General features: G+C 40.3%; 2 protein-coding genes and 1 pseudogene across 4 annotated transcripts in view; 1 reads left to right on the plus strand and 2 right to left on the minus strand.

Moving 5' to 3' along the window:
- Positions 1-7171, plus strand: part of LOC146478312 (uncharacterized) — a 175554-nt pseudogene extending 168383 nt beyond the window's left edge. Inside the window, exon 7 of the transcript XR_014865102.1 lies at positions 1200-7171. The product of XR_014865102.1 is annotated as an uncharacterized LOC146478312 (transcript). The remainder of the gene's footprint in view (positions 1-1199) is intronic.
- LOC146478318 (microfibril-associated glycoprotein 4-like) overlaps positions 1-21187 on the minus strand; it is a 193619-nt gene that overhangs the window by 83870 nt on the left and 88562 nt on the right. The gene's annotated exons all lie outside the window — the stretch shown is intronic.
- LOC146478322 (axin interactor, dorsalization-associated protein-like) lies at positions 9503-21173 on the minus strand. 2 transcript variants are annotated; one of them, XM_085111879.1, is made up of 10 exons: positions 20936-21173; positions 18239-18302; positions 17461-17523; positions 16118-16166; positions 15769-15835; positions 14993-15051; positions 13425-13556; positions 12591-12713; positions 10872-10989; positions 9503-10192 (listed from the first exon to the last, which is right to left on the minus strand). In XM_085111879.1, the coding sequence occupies exons 1-10, from the start codon at positions 21040-21042 to the stop codon at positions 10096-10098; spliced, it is 879 nt and encodes a 292-aa protein (XP_084968005.1). In that variant the 5' UTR covers positions 21043-21173; the 3' UTR covers positions 9503-10095. The 2 variants fall into 2 exon arrangements, with proteins under 2 accessions (XP_084968005.1, XP_084968004.1); XM_085111878.1 differs by having other exon boundaries at positions 14993-15054.

Here is a 21187-nt window from a genome sequence, read left to right on the forward strand (position 1 = left end):
ACCAGGTTCATTCTCTATGCATAAACTCCTTCAATCATTTGCTAGAGAAAAGGGAGAGAATGAAATGAAGGAGATCATTCAGAACTCAAAAAGGCGCTGCTGTGAGTTTTACGTTTCTCGTTTCCAAAAACTTAATGAACAGTTTCTAACTGGTCATTCCATGTCGGCATTCATTGCGTTCTATGAAGATGATCAAAGTATTGTTCAAAGCCTTTTAGATGGTTGTTCACATTCTGAAATAGCTGACAAAGTCTTTGAATTTCTATCAGAAGCAGATCTGTTCCTGGATGCCCTTTTTTACTTACAAGGAGAAATCGCTCTCAAGATTTACGATTCGGCAATTGACGCCGCCATCAAGCTTGAGGCCACTGGGTTTTGCTGTCGATTACTTGCTTCAAAGGCATTTGGAGATGCATATTGGGGTGGAGAAGGAACTGCGAAGCATCTTCTTTCTAAAGCAAAAGAAATACAACTGTCGACACCAGCGTTATCAAGCGAAGAAAAAGGGAAGAACTTGTGCTATTCTGGCATATGTCAGCTTGTTTCCGGGAAAATTGACATCGGAATTAACTGCTTACAAGAGGCTTTATTGGGACTAGACAAAACCTTAGAGCAGGCCATCCTAAAGCTTTTCGTTTTCCAGGTCCTTGCCGTATATTATAATTTTTTAAATGACTTGTCAAGGTCAGCGCATTACTACAACAAGGCAATCCAGCAATGCAAAGAAGTAGGAGACATGCAGCTACTTATTATTCCGCCAATGGTCGACAGAGAAGAAAAAACTATCAAGGAAACGCGACCTCACACAAAAACGGACATCTTGCACAATCAGCCACTAAAATCAATACTTAATTTGCTTCTGTACCAAACAACAAAAAGTTTATGTGACAACGAGGATAAGGAATATTTTAGTTATAACATGCTACGAAGTTTAGAAGAAACGCAAACACAATTTCCAATTTCAATTGGATTGTTTAATTTTCACCGCGTTGCTGTTGCTATTTCCGTGCGTTTTAATGAAATTAAAGACCCAGGAAAACTGTATCAAACAAAAATCAGTTACCATAAAGCATCACTCGAGAAATGCAGAGACTCTGTTGATTTACAGCAAGTACACAAGGACGCACTAGTCAAGTGTTACCTTGATCTTGGAGATTTGCACTTCAATAAAAAGAACTACCAGGAGGCTCTTCATGTATATCAGCGTGCACTCGATATAACTCTGAAGCATTTTGGAGAAAAACATACAAGGACGGCTGATAGTTACCATCAGATCGGGATGACACAATACCAGCTTGGTGACTACACCGCTTCTCTCCAGTCACACCAGAATGCGTTGGATGTTAGGAAAAAACTGTTTGGAGAAGAACATGCAGGGACAGCTGGTAGCTTCCATGAGATCGGGGTCACACAATATCAGCTTGGTGACTACACCTCTGCACTCCAGTCACACCAGCACGCGTTGGATGTTAGAAGAAAACTGTTTGGAGAAGAACATGCAAAGACAGCTGGTAGCTACCATGTGATCGGGGTCACACAATATCAGCTTGGCGACTACACCTCTGCTCTCCAGTCACACCAGCACGCGTTAGATGTTAGAAGAAAACTGTTTGGAGAAGAACATGCAAGGACAGCTGGTAGCTACCATGAGATCGGGGTCACACAATATCAGCTTGGTGACTACACCTCTGCTCTCCAGTCACACCAGTACGCGTTAGGTGTCAGAAGAAAACTGTTTGGAGAAGAACATGCAAGGACAGCTGGTAGCTACCATGAGATCGGGGTCACACAATATCAGCTTGGTGACTACACCTCTGCTCTCCAGTCACACCAGTACGCGTTAGGTGTCAGAAGAAAACTGTTTGGAGAAGAACATGCAAAGACAGCTGGTAGCTACCATGAGATCGGGGTCACACAATATCAGCTTGGTGACTACACCTCTGCTCTCCAGTCACACCGGCACGCTTTAGATGTTACAGGAAAACTGTTTGGAGAAGAACATGCAGACACAGCTCTTAGTTACCATTTAATCGGGATCACACAAAGTGAGCTTGGTGACTACACCTCTGCTCTCCAGTCACACCAGCACGCTTTAGATGTCAGAAGAAAACTGTTTGGAGAAGAACATGCAAGGACAGCTGGTAGCTACCATGAGATCGGGGTCACACAATATCAGCTTGGTGACTACACCTCTGCTCTCCAGTCACACCAGTACGCGTTAGGTGTCAGAAGAAAACTGTTTGGAGAAGAACATGCAAAGACAGCTGGTAGCTACCATGAGATCGGGGTCACACAATATCAGCTTGGTGACTACACCTCTGCTCTCCAGTCACACCGGCACGCTTTAGATGTTACAGGAAAACTGTTTGGAGAAGAACATGCAGACACAGCTCTTAGTTACCATTTAATCGGGATCACACAAAGTGAGCTTGGTGACTACACCTCTGCTCTCCAGTCACACCAGCACGCTTTAGATGTCAGAAGAAAACTGTTTGGAGAAGAACATGCAAGGACAGCTGGTAGCTACCATGAGATCGGGGTCACACAATATCAGCTTGGTGACTACACCTCTGCTCTCCAGTCACACCAGTACGCGTTAGGTGTCAGAAGAAAACTGTTTGGAGAAGAACATGCAAAGACAGCTGGTAGCTACCATGAGATCGGGGTCACACAATATCAGCTTGGTGACTACACCTCTGCTCTCCAGTCACACCGGCACGCTTTAGATGTTACAGGAAAACTGTTTGGAGAAGAACATGCAGACACAGCTCTTAGTTACCATTTAATCGGGATCACACAAAGTGAGCTTGGTGACTACACCTCTGCTCTCCAGTCACACCAGCACGCTTTAGATGTCAGAAGAAAACTGTTTGGAGAAGAACATGCAAGTACAGCTGGTAGCTACCATGAGATCGGGGTCACACAATATCAGCTTGGTGACTACACCTCTGCTCTCCAGTCACACCAGTACGCGTTAGGTGTCAGAAGAAAACTGTTTGGAGAAGAACATGCAAAGACAGCTGGTAGCTACCATGAGATCGGGGTCACACAATATCAGCTTGGTGACTACACCTCTGCTCTCCAGTCACACCGGCACGCTTTAGATGTTACAGGAAAACTGTTTGGAGAAGAACATGCAGACACAGCTCTTAGTTACCATTTAATCGGGATCACACAAAGTGAGCTTGGTGACTACACCTCTGCTCTCCAGTCACACCAGCACGCTTTAGATGTCAGAAGAAAACTGTTTGGAGAAGAACATGCAAGGACAGCTGGTAGCTACCATGAGATCGGGGTCACACAATATCAGCTTGGTGACTACACCTCTGCTCTCCAGTCACACCAGTACGCGTTAGGTGTCAGAAGAAAACTGTTTGGAGAAGAACATGCAAAGACAGCTGGTAGCTACCATGAGATCGGGGTCACACAATATCAGCTTGGTGACTACACCTCTGCTCTCCAGTCACACCGGCACGCTTTAGATGTTACAGGAAAACTGTTTGGAGAAGAACATGCAGACACAGCTCTTAGTTACCATTTAATCGGGATCACACAAAGTGAGCTTGGTGACTACACCTCTGCTCTCCAGTCACACCAGCACGCTTTAGATGTCAGAAGAAAACTGTTTGGAGAAGAACATGCAAGTACAGCTGGTAGCTACCATGAGATCGGGGTCACACAATATCAGCTTGGTGACTACACCTCTGCTCTCCAGTCACACCAGTACGCGTTAGGTGTCAGAAGAAAACTGTTTGGAGAAGAACATGCAAAGACAGCTGGTAGCTACCATGAGATCGGGGTCACACAATATCAGCTTGGTGACTACACCTCTGCTCTCCAGTCACACCGGCACGCTTTAGATGTTACAGGAAAACTGTTTGGAGAAGAACATGCAGACACAGCTCTTAGTTACCATTTAATCGGGATCACACAAAGTGAGCTTGGTGACTACACCTCTGCTCTCCAGTCACACCAGCACGCTTTAGATGTCAGAAGAAAACTGTTTGGAGAAGAACATGCAAGGACAGCTGGTAGCTACCATGAGATCGGGGTCACACAATATCAGCTTGGTGACTACACCTCTGCTCTCCAGTCACACCAGTACGCGTTAGGTGTCAGAAGAAAACTGTTTGGAGAAGAACATGCAAAGACAGCTGGTAGCTACCATGAGATCGGGGTCACACAATATCAGCTTGGTGACTACACCTCTGCTCTCCAGTCACACCGGCACGCTTTAGATGTTACAGGAAAACTGTTTGGAGAAGAACATGCAGACACAGCTCTTAGTTACCATTTAATCGGGATCACACAAAGTGAGCTTGGTGACTACACCTCTGCTCTCCAGTCACACCAGCACGCTTTAGATGTCAGAAGAAAACTGTTTGGAGAAGTACATGCAAGGACAGCTGGTAGCTACCATGAGATCGGGGTCACACAATATCAGCTTGGTGACTACACCTCTGCTCTCCAGTCACATCGGCACGCTTTAGATGTTAGAAGAAAACTGTTTGGAGAAGAAGATGCAGACACAGCTCTTAGTTACCATTTACTCGGGATCACACAAAGTGAGCTTGGTGACTACACCTCTGCTCTCCAGTGAAAGCAGCACGCGTTAGATGTTAGAAGAGAACTGTTTGGGGAAGAACACGCAGACACAGCTCGTAGTTACCATTCACTCGGGATCACATAAAGTGAGCTCGGTGACAACACCTCTGCTCTCCAGTCACACCAGCATGCGTTAGATGTTAGAAGAAAACTGTTTGGGGAATAACATACAAGTACAGCTGGTAGCTACCATGAGATCAGGGTCACACAGTATCAGCTTGGTGACTACACCTCTGCTCTCCAGTCACACCAGCACGCGTTAGATGTTAGAGGAAAACTGTTTGGAGAAGAACATGCAAGGACAGCTGGTAGCTACCATGAGATCGGGGTCACACAATATCAGCTTGGTGACTACACCTCTGCTCTCCAGTCACACCGGCACGCTTTAGATGTTAGAATAAATCTGTTTGGAGAAGAAGATGCAGACACAGTTCTTAGTTACTATTCACTCGGGATCATAGAATGTGAGCTTGGTGAATACACTTCTGCTCTCCAGTCACACCAGCACGCGTTGGAAGTTTAATAGAAGAGAACTGTTTGGAGAAGAACACGCAGACACAGTTCTTAGTTACCATTCACTCGGGATCATACAAAGTGAGCTTGGTGACTACACCTCTGCTTTCCAGTCACACCAACACGCGTTAGATGTCAGAAGAAAACTGTTTGGAGAAGAAGATGCAAGGACAGGTGGTAGCTACCATGAGATCGGGGTCACATAATATCAGCTTGGTGACTACACCTCTGCACTCCAGTCATTCAAGCACGCGTTAGATAGATGTTAGAAGAGAACTGTTTGGAGAAGAACATACAAACACAGCTGCCGGATAGCTACCATTCACTAAGGGTCACACATCATCAGCTTGGTGACTACATCGCTTCTCTCCAGTCCAAGCAGCACGCGTTAGATGTTAAAAGAAAACTGTTTGGAGAAGAACATGCAGACACAGCTCTTAGTTACCATTCACTCGGGATCAGACAACGTCAGTTCGGTGACTACACCTCTGCTCTCCAGTCACACCAGCACGCGTTAGTTGTTAGAAGAAAACTGTTTGCATGGGGAAGAACACGCAGACACAGCTCGTAGTTACCATTCACTCGGGATCAGACAACGTCAGTTTGGTGACTACACCTCTGCTCTCCAGTCACACCAGCACGCGCTAGACGTTAGAAGAAAACTGTTTGGAGAAGAACAAGCGAGGACAGTTGATAGTTAACATTCACTCGGGATCACACAACATGAGCTTGGTGACTACACCTCTGCTCTCTAGTCACACCAGCACGCGTTAGATGTTAGAAGAAAACTGTTTGGAGAAGAACATTCAAGGACAGCTGATAGTTACTCTGGACTCGGGATCACACTATGTCAGTTTGGTGAGTACACCTCTCCTCTTCAGTCCTACCAGGATGCGTTAGATGTTAGAAGAAACCTGTTTGGAGAAGAACACGCAAGGACAGCTGATAGTTATCGGGAAGTGCGGTTAACACAACAGAAGTCAGATTTAAAGAAGCTATCAGTGAATTATAACTAACAACAATTTCTGATACTGCTGAACTACTTCAAGTTTTCTCGAAAAGTTTTCACGGGAGTAGAGAAAAGTCAAAGTTAGTGTTTGGTTTTTTAAGTTTACGTTGTGTTGTTGTTTAGCAAACGTTCCGCCACTCGGATGTAAAAGCAAAATCACTGATTGCGTCTTTCTCCCGCGCTTAACGCTGCTTACCTGTATTTTCATAGGATTTCAATGCATACCGAAAAAGATTACACCTGGTACATAATTTTTAGCATACCAAAACCCTAGAAACGATTGCAACGGAGAAGAAAGAAGGTACTAAATCAGGTACTAAAAATCTCAAACGCAATATACACTTTTTTAGTGCAAGGAGGAATTTCGCCCAAAAATGTTGCTTTCTATGTGCATGTTGTCCTCGGCGCGGAAATGGCGCGATGAAAACTTTCTTCGTGCCATTTCCGCTGCCCCTCGGACTGAATGACTGTTCTAAGTTTGCAAGGTATTGTGGTTAAAATATACATCCGCCATCTTTTTCTGTACGATGGATTGGTTCCTTTTGTTGCTTGCTTGTGCAGTGATTGGTGCAGAGTAACTACTAATGGTTTTCTTCTACACTTATTTAACAACCGTTGTCTGTGGCGAGAGGCGGCTGTATGCACAAGTTGTCACAGATCCTGTATGGTTCAGTTTTTCGAACACTCTAAGGAGCCGGTTACATGAGCTGGGCTGGACCGGTTAGCCGGCTCGGCATCTCGGCATGTCTGTTAATCACAACAAATTATACGGGAATTAGCGATCCGTTAAAAAAATCGGGTTGAGAGGTTTGTATGTATTTGCCTACCGGGCAGCATTTTTCACAAAATTTCGCATTACAACGAAATTTATCGAAAAGTACACATCTCAATTTAAATGTGACAAATGAAGGAACTGGCTATTTGAATGTGAAAAACAATCAGCCAAAATGATTAATTAAGGAAAGCAAAATAGGCCACTTTCGAGTTGCTGTTAACCTCATTATGAAAGCGAGGCTAAGTGCAAAGTTTTTTTATGAAAATGAGTTTTTATTCATATGCAAACAAAACTAATTTTAAGAATGATGATTATTCAAGAAAGTGACGCAGGCAAACTCGGAAAAAAGAAATCCGAGTGCTCCTATCAGGAGTCGAACCTAAGACCTTCCGACTACTAGTTCGGATGCTCTACCACTGAGCTACAGGAGACTCGTGGGAGCTAAGGCCATTAAACTAGGTTCATGGGACAAACAAGACATTCAAATCCTAGCAGTATGCAGGATGTTTGTCCCATGAACCTAGTTTAATGGCCTTAGCTCCCACGAGTCTCCTGTAGCTCAGTGGTAGAGCATCCGAACTAGTAATCGGAAGGTCTTAGGTTCGACTCCTGATAGGAGCACTCGGATTTCTTTTTTCCGATTTCTGGACCTCGAACTCGGCGAGTAATAGGTACTTCATGTGATGTTGTCGCCGTTGTCGTTTCTTAAATTCCCTATTATATGCAGTAACTTCAATAACAGCGGAAACACAGGAGTACAAGCGCAAATTTGCCATGCGATGAGCAAGGGATGCCATACACAGTCCTTTTAAATACGATCACTCGTAAGCGTTATACAGATCATGGTTACTATTCTTGTGCTAGCAGTCATTCTTGCGTTAAGTCCCGGTTTACACGGCCAAACGACGCAATGGCGCAAGCATTATCGTCAGCAATGTATAAACGAAGTCATTCCTGTTCTCGTATCGTACAGTATTACGTGTGCGTTTCTTACAGTTTTTCTTGAGCTATTTTTTTAGGGTCACAAAATACATGAATCCCAGAAGCCTCAAGAGCAAGTGTGACCGCTAGGGTGGGTGGCCTTAACTGAAAAACCTATTTCCGCTGCCGGGTTTCAATTATAACTCTGCTAGCTAAGACCAGGGCCAGGTTTTTCGAAGCCGGCACGATTAGTGCTAATCTATATTTAGTACAACGTATGGATTTTGTTGACAGTTAAGCCAGGATTAGTACTAATTGGCTTCGAACAATTCGGCTCGAGCTCCTCACTAATACAGTCTCCTTGTCGTGAGTGTAAGATATAGTTAACCTTAGTTATTACATGCTAATCGCATACAAATACGACGATAACAGGTCAATTCTTGATGCGACAGCAACTTCAGCTAGATTTTCTTCGAGCAGTTGTTCTTTGACATAGAGTTAAACTTGAAAAAGGTGGCCAACAAATTTGAAGTTGCAATCCACGCCAACCATTCAATCAAGGCCAGCCTGCATATTTGTTTCCAGAACTTCAAGTATAAAACGATATTGGAAGGACCCCGTGATAAAGTAAACATTAGGGAGCTTGAGCAACGACGACAGCAACGGCAACGACAACACCGCAAAAACGTAGGTTTAATGAGCAAAAACAATCGCTCTGCACGTGCGTTTTTCCATTTTGGTACATTTCTTTGTCGTCCTCTGCAAAACAGCAACGTGAAATGACCACATTTAAGGTTTTGTGGAGAACGTGAACGCACGACGGTGAATTTTTCATTTTCTTTCTTAACTTGTTCACCACTCCTACCAATCAGTTGGTTTCTGGATAGTTTGCCATTTCTGTAAAAGTTGAACGAGTTGAAATTATCGCGAAGTAGCACAAATGAAATAAAGTTATTTTTAAATTTCGGCTGACGATTTCGTTGCCGTTGCCGTCGTCGTTGGTTAAGCTCCTAATTAAACACCATTTTGGACCTAAAGATTTCTAAATGCTACAAATGGTAAAGTTGTTTTACAGACTCATCTACGTCAACTGCTTTACGAATTTATAAACCTAATTAAATTTAAAAATCTCGATACTATATCTTACAAAAAAATTTATACTAAATATTTATAAATATTTCCACGTGTCTCGTTAAAGGTGATAGAATCAATTTTGTTTCAAGATACTGATAAGTGATTGAAAGAACAAACTTAAGAATCATACAGTTTAGTTAAGAAATCTAACCTATTGCGATAAGAGAATGAATAAAATCATTTAGAACACTAAAATTACTAAGTTTTAAAATTTGTACGCTGGACAAGTTAATTATTACAAATAGACACCTTTATGTTAATAAAGATGTTTCAAAGAATGCTTAAAACTCATTAACAATTCATGGAGAGAGAACAAAGAATTCCCTCCCGTTAAGGAACGTTGGGAATGTGATCTTAATTGTAGTGGAACCTCTCCTTACGGACGCCTCTTTAATACGGACACCCCTCTATTACGGACAGTTCACTTGGTCCCTGGGAGACCGAAATCCATATAAGGCCTACCTCTCTAAAAAGGACATCTCTTTAATACGGACACTTATCCCTGTCCCGTTGGTGTCCGTAATAAAGAGGCTCGACTGTATCATAAAATTTGGGGAGCTTTAGCTTGGAATGTTTCCCGGAACTATTAACGGTTTGAGAAGCTTTATTAACCGCTCTGAAAGAGCGTTTCATTTCGATTTTCAAACACCACGAAGTTCGCTATAAAACTCGGCTGCACCTCGTTCTTAAATCAACTCACTTCTCGGTGTTTGGAAATCGGACGAAATTCTCTCTTTCGCGTTTGATACATTATTTTAAAATCTACGGCTCGAGAATTAAAAGCAAGCCAACCGTGCTGAATGTAGAATCAATGGAAATTGATTTAAAAGGGCCAGTTTTCCACAAAATAAAAATACGTGTTGGATTAAATTTAAAACACTGAATTCTAAACGACGTTTAAATTTTTTCATTCCCAGAGTGAGGCTATGATTAATGGATGAGATCCTTAATTGTGACCAAATAAGGAAAATACTGAGCAGAAATTTCCTGTGGTACTGCTCAGTTACTTTGCTGTACATGGTGGTTCAAAATTTTTAGTCTGTGGCCATTCAAATGAAAGCTACCGAGCAGTACTTTCCTGTGATGCTTTCCATTCATATTCCAGTCACGAATTTGCCCGTTCTTGGCAGAACAGGAACTAATCATCAAGTATGTTGAGTGTAACGTGAAGATAAAGTGGTTTTTGCGTCAGTAAATTCAACCTCTTGCGGTGAAAGTCTGTTGGCTTCTGATACCTGAAAAACAAACTTGACTTGAATTGTATATCTTGTTATCCACTCTGCACATACCGCAACAGTTGTTTATTCTCTAACAAAACGAAAACGCAAAGTCGCAAGGCAGAAAGCACCGAACGCGTGCATTCTCGCACGAGAGCCAGTAATGCCGCAGTATCTTTTCTTTTCCTCACTCAACCGAAGAACCCTTTGCGCGATGAAACAACGGAACATTTGCATTCAGCCCACTCTACTCCCCCGAGCACTCTTAACTGTCCGAGTACACGTTCAAGAAGTTGCGTGGAAAGCATCTATAGTCGAAATTCTGAGACTGTGTAGTCTACCAATTTGTTACTTTGCTTAACTTCTGCTAATCATCCACAAACATGAAGTTGATTTTAGCGTTGAATCTACATGCAATCGGTGCCTTTTTAGGGTTTTGTCGGTTTTCCAAGAATTTATTTCTGCTTTATTTTTCGCCAAGCAATCGTTCTTTTTGCATGCCCTTACCACATCAACAAAACACAGATGCTTGACTGAGTCTCTCGCGCGAGTCTCGTAGTCTCCCTCCGCCTCCACATTCGTGCGAGACGATTTTCGCGTGCACTTGCGAGTTGCGCTCGCTCTTCTATCCCTGAGAAAAATAATTGCGGCTATTTGTAGTCTAAAAATATACAGACACTACTTTTACATTACTTACAGTTCTATACAGGCGGGTCCAGGTTTAAACTCGTCTTGTTCCATAAATGCAAAACATCGTGTGCTCACGATATCCTTTTTAGGCTTGTAATGCTTGAACTCGAAGAATATTGCTGTACCTAGGACATTTACGAAAATACCACAAGTTAAAATGAAGTTCTCTTTGCTTGGTGGTTCAATGCGACTCCCGAGGTCTTTAACTACAGGACAGGCATAGTGGCTACTTTGACGGAAAACAATTTAAAATACTCGAACATAGCCCGGGTTTCAACATACGAAAGGGGTTTATGTGTGTCAAAGGCTGGTTTAACTTTCCCAAAGCTCGTTAATAAAACTTTTACACTAACAGTTTATAAGCTGGGTTGTTGGGTTGATATGCCGACACAAAAAGAAACTCAATGAAGCTAAGAATTCCAAAACTATTTTAATAAACGTTGTTAAAGACTTCGAACATTGTTCATTAAACTCGTTTTACGCATGGGCGTGTTGTAACAAGCGTTCATAGTATGAGTGTAAACGTTTTGTTGAATTCATCCATTCATCCATTCATCATTCATCGTTTCTTGAGCTAGACGGTTCCCACTAGGCCTGTCCGTTGCTTTTGTTGTGAATGAGTTTGGTCGTACGACGGAAGATCAACTTATTTATTTAATGGGAAATTGATATAAGACAACGTGACACCCCTAAAATCACCAAGGTTGGTTTAACTTTCTAGCAGCATCTTAAGCTTGCTATTAAAACTTTTACACTAACAGTTTACAAGCTGGGTTGTTGCGTTGATATGCCGACACAAAAAGAAACTCAATGAGGAATTCGAAAAAGGGTTTAATAATTAACAATTATTCACCGAAGTGGAGGTGGCTAGTGGTGGATATTTACTGAACCGCAAAGCGGCTGAATAACTAGCAGACCAACAAATTATTTTATTTCTAACGATATACCGACAAATGGTATAAAACTTTAAAATCTGGCGCGCCACGCGCTAAGCGATCTCTTATTGTAGAAAGTTCCGTCTCGCTTTCTTGCAGACAAATAAAACTTTTGGAGACATTTTTTTTAGTTCTTACAGTGTCACTTGTTCAATTTTTCTGTGAAATTCGTGTTGTTGTTGAAACCATGCTGAAAAATATTAGATGTTTCATTGTTTTCATTGTAATTTTAGTGCTCGGCAGTTTTCGTAAACAAGGGATTGTATTTTCATTTTTCGGCTAAGAATATGAAGTTGAAAAGATTAAATAACTTACCATTTAATGCCGTTAAACCAAACTTTGTGGACATTTATGTATTTTTTTCACAGCCGCCTCTTTATCGAAATAATTTCCCCTTAAGTAACGGGAAGCCATATTGTTTCTCTTCGGCTGCTCGGAGGTGAATAGTACTTGGCTAATCACCCCCGAGCTAGCCAATCAGCGCGCGGGAAAAGTACTATTCACTTGTGTGGTATATACTAAACGTTGTTAAAGACTTCTAACATTGTTTATTAAACTCGTATTACGCATGAGCATGTTATAACAAGCATCCATAGTGTTAGTTACAAGTGTAAACGTTTTGTTAAATCGATCCATAGTTAACATGCGTTTCTTGAGCTAGATGGTTCCCCTAGGCCTGTCCGTTGCTTTTGTTTTGAACGAGTTTGGTCATATAACGGATGCTATCAACTTATTTAATTAATGGAAAATTAATATAAGATAACGTCACAACCCTTATGTCACCAATTTACCTCTCGGCAGTTTTTCTATTGGTTTCTGAATTTCAACATCAACGCCAAAGTGGATGAACTTGCCATCTTTTTTGTTTGACATGGGCGTGTCTTGCGGTGGGGTAACGTTTACACTGTTAGCATCTGTGAAAAAAGAGAGGGGAACAAGTACAAATGATTATGCCTCCATAGAGAAGAGACGAATTATTACACTAAGTTTAATTTAACATTTGAGTGAGGCAGCCTCATCAAGCTAGCTTTCAAGTTATCGTCGGGCATGAGCTGAATGGGGCGCTGTTCTTACTCTTACTAAATAAATACCCAAACAAAAATTTCTTACACGATTGCTGGCAATGACTGTGCCAAACCAGAGCTTATCTGAAGCAATTTTGATCGTAAAAAAGAAAAGTCTCTAATGATAGTCGTGGACTGAAGACCGGCGATGTAATACATCCCTGCACAGCTTGCGGTCTGTTGTGCAGCTGACCAGTTTGTCTGCTGAAAATGAGGTTGTCAAACATGGCAATGGTTGTTTTCAAACATTGAGTAAAATTTTCATTCCATGCGTAAATACCAAGGTCTCTATTGGTAGCTGTTGGTACGTTTTGATAGCATTAGCGCTCAGGGGCTAAATTCATGAAGTCCAACTAGGTTTTTTTTTACAAAATGCTTCGTCCTCACTTTAACTCAGGAAACTCCATTATTCCAAGTCTTAAGCTCTGCCTATTTCACAAGGGAATATCGTTATGCCTTTTTTGCCTGGTGTCAAAAAACCAAGCCTTAAACTCAGATGGCTTTCTCAGTTGAAGTTGAGCTCCAACCAATCCACGAAATCTAACTGTGCTCACAAACTACCTTTGACTGAGACAGTGAAGAAAGGATTGAGGTAAACATGCGCATCCTTTAGCCCAATCTGATCAATTCTCACAACAAGCCGATGAAATCCTTCTTCATATGGTATCCTAGGTAACAAAGTTCCTCCTTCAACTACGAGTGAAAAGAACAACAGCTTCAAATTGAGAACACAAAGATCAATAATGCAAGATTCACCTGGACTACAGATTATATAGTGTAATAAATGGGCTACTTACCATACTTCTACCCACTGGCAAAAAGTCAGTTTGTGTATGACTTGAGAGAGAACTATGAATAAAATTTTTAATTTGTACCAGGAAATGAACTTAAGGTCACTGAACTTAAAAAGGAAAAACTGAATCCTAAGTATAAAACCTCTTTACACCGTCCTGTCCAACTGATCAACTTTGTTTAACGAGGGTGGCACTTAAAAAGCCTAATGAATGGAAAAAAACCCAAAACAAAACAAAAAACAACAACAAAAAAAACTGTGACCTTGGGACTCCTGTTGACTGAATAATTTGAAATTTGTAAATGTTTGGGTAATGCTGGAGTACTGAGAGCACGGATGAGAACTTGCAACAAACTCAACCCACATAACAATGATGCTGCGTACTGGTCGGGAATCGAACACAGCTCACATTGGTGGAAGGAAAGTACTAAATATGGAACTAGCTATAGTCTCCTGCTTAGTAAAAAAAAAAGGGAATGTGAAGAAATCAAAATGATCAAAGGAAGCTCGCAAAGTAAATTTTGTCTATTTTGGGGTTTTTACTCCAAGAATTTCTTCTGTCACCATTTGTAAATTAAAGCAATGCCGGATAAGATTTTTGTGTGATCATATGCTGTTCTAGTGGTAGACTAAAACTAAGGTGAAACTGCGAATGCAGTGATTCCTGGATGCTTTCCACTGTTCGGACCTCAAGCTGGTCATCTTGTGAGTGTCTTCAAAATGAGGCACATCATTAATTCAGAATGGACTTAAAGAATTTGTACATCCATCTGTTAAAGGGAGGGGTTCACGGTTCTGTGCATGTCCATGAATCAAAATACTTTTTTGCCTTTGCTCGCTATGACCCAAGCCTGTTTAATTTTATTCGTTGCTTATGAACCATTCGGAAGGGAATAGGTAACTCGGGTGGTAATTGTTTCATACGATTACGTTATTTCGCATGCAAATAACTGTCAACACATCAACCGTGGAATAAATCCTACAGGTCAACGCTAAATTCAATATCGACAATATGAGTACAATCCACGGCCACTAGCATTTTCTGTGAATTTTGGTCATTAGTCATTTTGCTTGGACTAATTATAGAATGTGATTACTGATTGGAAGTACACGTGAGTGGGATTTTTAAGGCCATGAAGTTAATAAGAAAGAGAAAAAAGCATTCAGATTCATGCACATGAGCTCAGTGAAATGTGAACTCCTCACTTTAAATATGGTAAACTGGCTTGTTTTGCTGGTAAGGTAAGACACACAGAAGGTGCCCTTTAAAATGCCGCCCTTCTTATGTCATAATTGTGACTCCTGAAAGGAAGTGATTCTGAGTCATTTCACTTACCAACTGTTGTGACAAACTCACTGCCATTCTCTTCCTCATATCCTGCAGCACCAGGGCCACTGCTTAAAACAGACGGGAAAAATTATTCAAGGGCTCAAGGGATTTAATGAAAGTAATACAGCATCATCTTCCTTGGAAAACTGAATGATAGCTAAGGTGGTTGGTGGTAAAAATGATGTTAATGATGATTTAATTGCCCTGTAATACACATTTTCCCAAGCTATGTCTCTATAAATTTGGTCTAGATGGATGAGCCAAATTATCATGTTAGAAAGTTTCATCTGTCAATTCCAAGTTTTGAACCTAAAAACTACTTAGCAACTACAATGTTCTTAAGAAGGGATTCATTCAAAAGTTACATTTTAACAAGATTATCATTGTTTTAATATCTATTGTAAAGTTTACACTTAAAATAGCAGCAATTGATAAAAGATGGATTTATTCAAAATACTTAATATTGGACCTGGCATTAGTTAACAGTCAAGAGATGGGCCCGAATGTTCGTATATTTACTATTTAAAAGTGTCAGAGATGCTCAAACCTTTACTTACATAATTTTATGAGACTATATACGCATAAAAATATTATTGTCACTATGTAAAAATCCATGCTATTGTTCTCAATGTTAAAAAGTAACAAAAGAACAACAAAAACAAAACAAACAACAACAAAAACAACAACAACAAAAAACAATTGATTAACAAAAAACAAACAAACAAACAAACAAACCAAAAAACCCAACCCCCCCCCCAAAAAAAAAAAAAAAAAAAACTAACCTTTGTTTTGGCTCTTCAACTCTCACAGGAAATGGACCATTCCATCCAACATTTAAGTTCTTTAACACTAAGAAATTGATCATGAAAACAGGCCAAAACAATTATAAATTGGTTATAATTTTTTACAATGTTAACCCAGCTAAGTTTAGCAAATTAGAGCTTCATATTACATTGTAGCGGGCATTTTAACTTGTTTTCTTTCAGGTAGCTGAGGGCAACATTATAGATAAAAGAAGCTACAGCTGCACTGTTATAACGATAATGATATGTAAGGTAGATATATATGTGAAGAAAATATTATTTATTTCCTCAATAAAGATTGTCTTTGCATGCCTCCACATGTACATACCTTCACCAACTTTCTTGACATCATCAAAGGAGATTTCATCTTCTCTAGCCTTAAAATGAATGTTGAGTAATTGTTATAAATAAGAATTGCAATAATCTCATGATTGTATTCATGAAATGATATCACTATCAAACATTAAGTTTTAACCGTGACCATTAAAAAAAGATAACTTTTTTCTAAGACAAACGAATCAGCCAAGAATAACCTTTTGATATGTTGTCTTCATAAGCGGCCATTGTGTATGTGACACGACTTTAAGTAGTGCAGTTCCAGAAATTATCCATACTCCCCCCATGGAAGGGTTTTTGGTTCGCACACCCCCCCCCCCCCCCTCAGGAAATTCCAGTTCAGCTTCATACCTTGCTTCTAAAATTTTGGCTTTTAAAAGCCCCCTCCCCTTATGAATTTCTGATGACCTTCCTTGGGGTGGGTATGGATTTTTTCTGGAACTGCACAATATCCATTTTTTGGTAGTTTTTTTTCTTCTGAATTTTTTGTGTCCATCACCTACCCTAGGCCTCCAAAACATCACCCTATTACTTCAAGACTGGGTAAACAATTGAAGGGGGCTGGGGGGGGGGGGGGAGAACCTTGGGTTAGGGACCATGACCCCAAACTATTCAATTACCTCACTCTCTTAAGGAGAAAGGGTAAAAAACTCGTCGGGGTATACAGTGTAGCAAAAATGCTGCCATTAAAATAAAAGCCTTTATGGCATCCTGGTTTCAATTAAACCCACAAAACAACTACCTGTAACATGACTAATTATATGTAGATAAACATTTGTAGTCTTAAATCCTGGCTCCTTTAAAATGTCAGTTCCTTTGTTTCCATATTTACCTTTTAATAATCTGGCGCCAGTTGTTCAAAGGGCGGATAACTTTATCCAGTGGATAAGTCACTATCCAGCGGAGCATTAATGTACTTCAAACAACACTTCTGGCAAGTTTTCCACACAATCCCATACCCCTCCTTCTATTCTGTACACAAATTATAGGGCTATAGGGAAATTCTTGCACACATTTATTTGCTGCATTAAGCGATCTATCCAGTGGATAAAATTATCCGCTCTTTGAACAACCGGGGCCTGTTGGACATGTGGTAACATTCCCTTCAATCTCTGACTCAATACTAATGGAGAAATTGGATGCCTGATCATCATTATTGGGATTGTATAGTTAGGAGTTTGATTTGAAACAATAAATATTTATTTAAATAATCTCAAAACAGGTGGAAATGCAGTAAGCCCCAAACTAGATTGGAAATACTTGTACCGACTTGATCTGGAAACTCTGAGTTGCACTTGTTATTGTATGTCTTGTTACCAATTTGGACAACTTTACCTGTGTAGATAATAATGTCTTGCTTCTCTTTTCTAGACAAGCTGAGATCTTTAGCATTAGCTTCTGTAAAAGAAGAAAAAAAAAGGATACTAGAAATATAATTGTCATAATTGTAATGAAAGCAATAAATAGCTGTCTACAATGTTGAGTTGCTTGATATAATTTTGAATTTCATACTGTTACATTAGATTGTGTTTGATCATTGACCGTATTCTGGAATAAGAATAAACAGAATTTATTAAGCTATTAGATTTCTCTTTTTTGGTTAATTCGGGATTAGGTGTATACTTGCAAACATTCACTGACACATAAAGAGCCACATGGAGAGCCATTCTATGTCCCAGTAACTCCAAAAACCTCGAGCTCTTATGAAGGATTCCTACTAATCCTTCTATGTATTCCTAGTCTGGAATAGGGTCAGTCAACATTACCCTTAACAAAATTAATTTTCTCTACAAATTTGATGCTGGATACTAATGTGGGTGACCAGCTCCTGTTTGGGTCACAGCCCAACACTGAACAAAGTTGTTGGAACAAATGCACCTTATTTCGTTTTTCTAATTCTTTTATTTTTATTTTGATGCTACACACAAACTGATTGAGCTAGAACATCAATTGAAAGTGGAATACCTTGTTGATTGCTATGCAAATTCAACTAATTTACTAAAATAATTATAGTGTAGGGTAATTTATGCCTATTTATTAACTAAACTGAATTTTACACCCTCTGTGGTTTATTTGGTGACAAGTCAGAACATTGTTAATACTGGATAAATACCTTCTGATCTGCTTGAAACATGTTGTTTCCTGCAGTGCAGTATCTACCCATATCTCTGGCAAGTCTGAAAAATAAATTTACAGCTATCCATATAAAAATTTTGGATCTTGTGTCTTATAGGGGGCCTCGATCGATGGTAACGGTCAATATGTCGGTCGACTCATGGTCGCCTGACGGTTGATATCTCGGTCGAGCCTCGGTCGCTACTCGGTTGGTAATTGGGGATGACTCGGTCGATGTTGTACCGCTATGGCGGTCATCGTATCGACCGAAGTGGCTGTTGGCCGATACAGATAGCAATACACCGACATTTCACAGACACATAACCGATACTTCATCGATATCTCACCGCTTACCGGCCGACAGTATCGGCCGATATATCGGCCAATATTCGATCAATATGTGTTTTCGACACTTCGTCCTTATCTCGTTCGACATTTGTGTACATAGCGCACCGCTATATTGGTTGTCATATCAGTTGATGGCCAATATAATAGTCAGTCGATAGGCTGTCGTTATCTCATTTTATTCTTCCACTATTGCATCATTTTACCATATTAGGTCAAGAAAACGCGCAAAAATATGCTAACGTAATACACCGTAGTGTCCCGGTTTAACCGGTTTAGAACAAAGCAAAATCCTCGTTCCTTTTTTGTGTCGACCGATACTTTACCGATACTTGACCGACGGTTCACCGATATATTGCCGACACACTGTCGATGCTATCGCGAGTCGGTCGATCTCTCGACCGAAGGTGTTCCAATGATCGGTCGATACATCGCCTATATAGCGGCCGATGCTCGATTGACGCTCGCCCACTACTCGACCGACAATCGACCGATACTCGGTAGATACATCGACCAAGATATCGACCATCAGTCGACCGACATACCGACCGAGGCTCCCTATAAGACACAAGATCCAAAATTTTTAACAAAACCGATGGCAGTTTTCTGTACTCTGTACTCTTATAGACCATAGAATGACGTCATAAAATGTTCAAAACTCAACTGTAACCATGAAATGCAGGCGTGTGGTTTCACTGGTAAGTTTTGAACATTTTACGGTTCAAGAAAATATCCCTAACCCCTCCCCCTTAAAAAAAGGAGGGATCCGAAATTTGAGGGGGGTGGGGGCACTCCATTGATCTCCAGAGAGGTGGGTCAAATATGGATATTTTATGGAATTATAATTTATTTGATACTTACTGTCTGTACATTAGGTAGTTTCCTTATCATGATTGTCAGTTCTATAATAATTTCTATTATTATGTACAGTTGATAAACATATGGATGCTAAAATAGAACCACATAGGGCGCACAGCGTAACCTATACGATCTGAAGGAACTATAAAACGAAAACTGCTGAGTTAAAAAAATAAATTGGCGATAAAAGATAAAAATCTAATAGACAATCTAAAGTTCTCTGATGCTAAAACTATATTGAGCTCTGGACAGTATGCTATTCCCTCAGGGAAAGTCAGGTGAAGGTAGCTTTGAAAGTTCTCACTACGTTGAGAGAACTGGAGATGGTAGCCTTCTGCATCCTCTTCTCCCTGCCGCCAAAGAGCTTCCTCATTGTCAGGTCTACATCCCTTGACCATTCCCCCAGCACATCAATGATGATGTTACATTGTTCAACATCATAGCCAGGTTACTGCCCCAGGGGGGAGGGGTACTCCCTTATCTGGGTTGTATAGGTATGTGCGGCCCCAAAGGCTATGGTTTTTCAGCCATTTTGGTCATATTGGGTATTGATTGAGCCATTTTGCCGCCATTTTGGTAATAAATAGGTATCGATTTTTGCACTTTTGTCTTGAATTCGTTTTTTTTTAGAAAAAGCTACTTCTTCATGATGATGTTTACGGCAACTATGTACGTGCCGCAACGGCTTCTCACTTGTTCCAGTCACGCACCGGGCTCCAGGGGTTTTTGAACTGAAGTTGACAGACACTATAAACTGAAGAATTTTTGGTCAGGTCGTTATTGTAGGAGAAATATACATTGAGTTGTAATTATAAAATATTAAAATAACCTAAGATGTATAAGGTAATTATTTTATGTGAATATGTGACGTTTGTGACAGGTGCTTTAATGATAATTAAAAGACATGCAAATTAGGCTTGCTCTGAGGGCGTAATTTGTACAACAATCTGCACAACTTATTTTTACAGAAGCAAAATTAAAGCGTAAACATTAAACTATACAAACGAGGTTTAAAATGATTTCTCATCAACACTTTAATACGACTATACATATAGCTCCAGATTTACTGAAGATTTTAAATATTTTTCGGATGTTAAGCCGTTCCGAAACGAAGCTTAGACGGAAACAACAAACACATTGAATAAGCACGAAAAAAATCAAGACATAGTAAAATTTCCATGGACAAATTTAGAAGTTAAATTGCGCTGTTTTTCCAAGACATTTTAATAAATTGTAAAGCTGATTATGCACGTACGTGCATATACGAGCTTAAAAGCTTAATTTGAAAAAAATTAAAATAAACATGAATTCTCATCATTTTTCCTACCACAGAAAATATATTAGCTTGATTGCTCACATTTAAACTCAACGGGAAAATAAACTACTTAGAAATGATTGATAAAAGAAGTTTATCTGGTAAATTACATATACCTCAGGAGATGTGAGAGCACAACAAACAAATGAAGACATAAATAATTCAAAAGACACACACCTTGAATATTCTTCGGCGGCCTCTACTAACTGGCCCCATGAATCGAAATCTCTCCCTTTCTCAAAATAAACACACCACTGATTAACTATTCTTGACTTTTCAGTCATATTGTAACCATCGATTTGCGGGATTCATCGAAAAACTTCAAATTCTCGAACAGAGAGCGCTTCTACAAATTCCGGGTCTAGGTCTCTATCTTTCGGGTGGTGTGACGTTTACATTGTGTAGGTGTACATGACGACGTGTCAAACG

The sequence above is a fragment of the Pavona decussata genome, unplaced genomic scaffold (genome assembly GCF_977016875.1).
Source record: "Pavona decussata unplaced genomic scaffold, jaPavDecu1.1 SCAFFOLD_64, whole genome shotgun sequence".
Taxonomy (NCBI): Eukaryota; Metazoa; Cnidaria; class Anthozoa; order Scleractinia; family Agariciidae; genus Pavona; species Pavona decussata.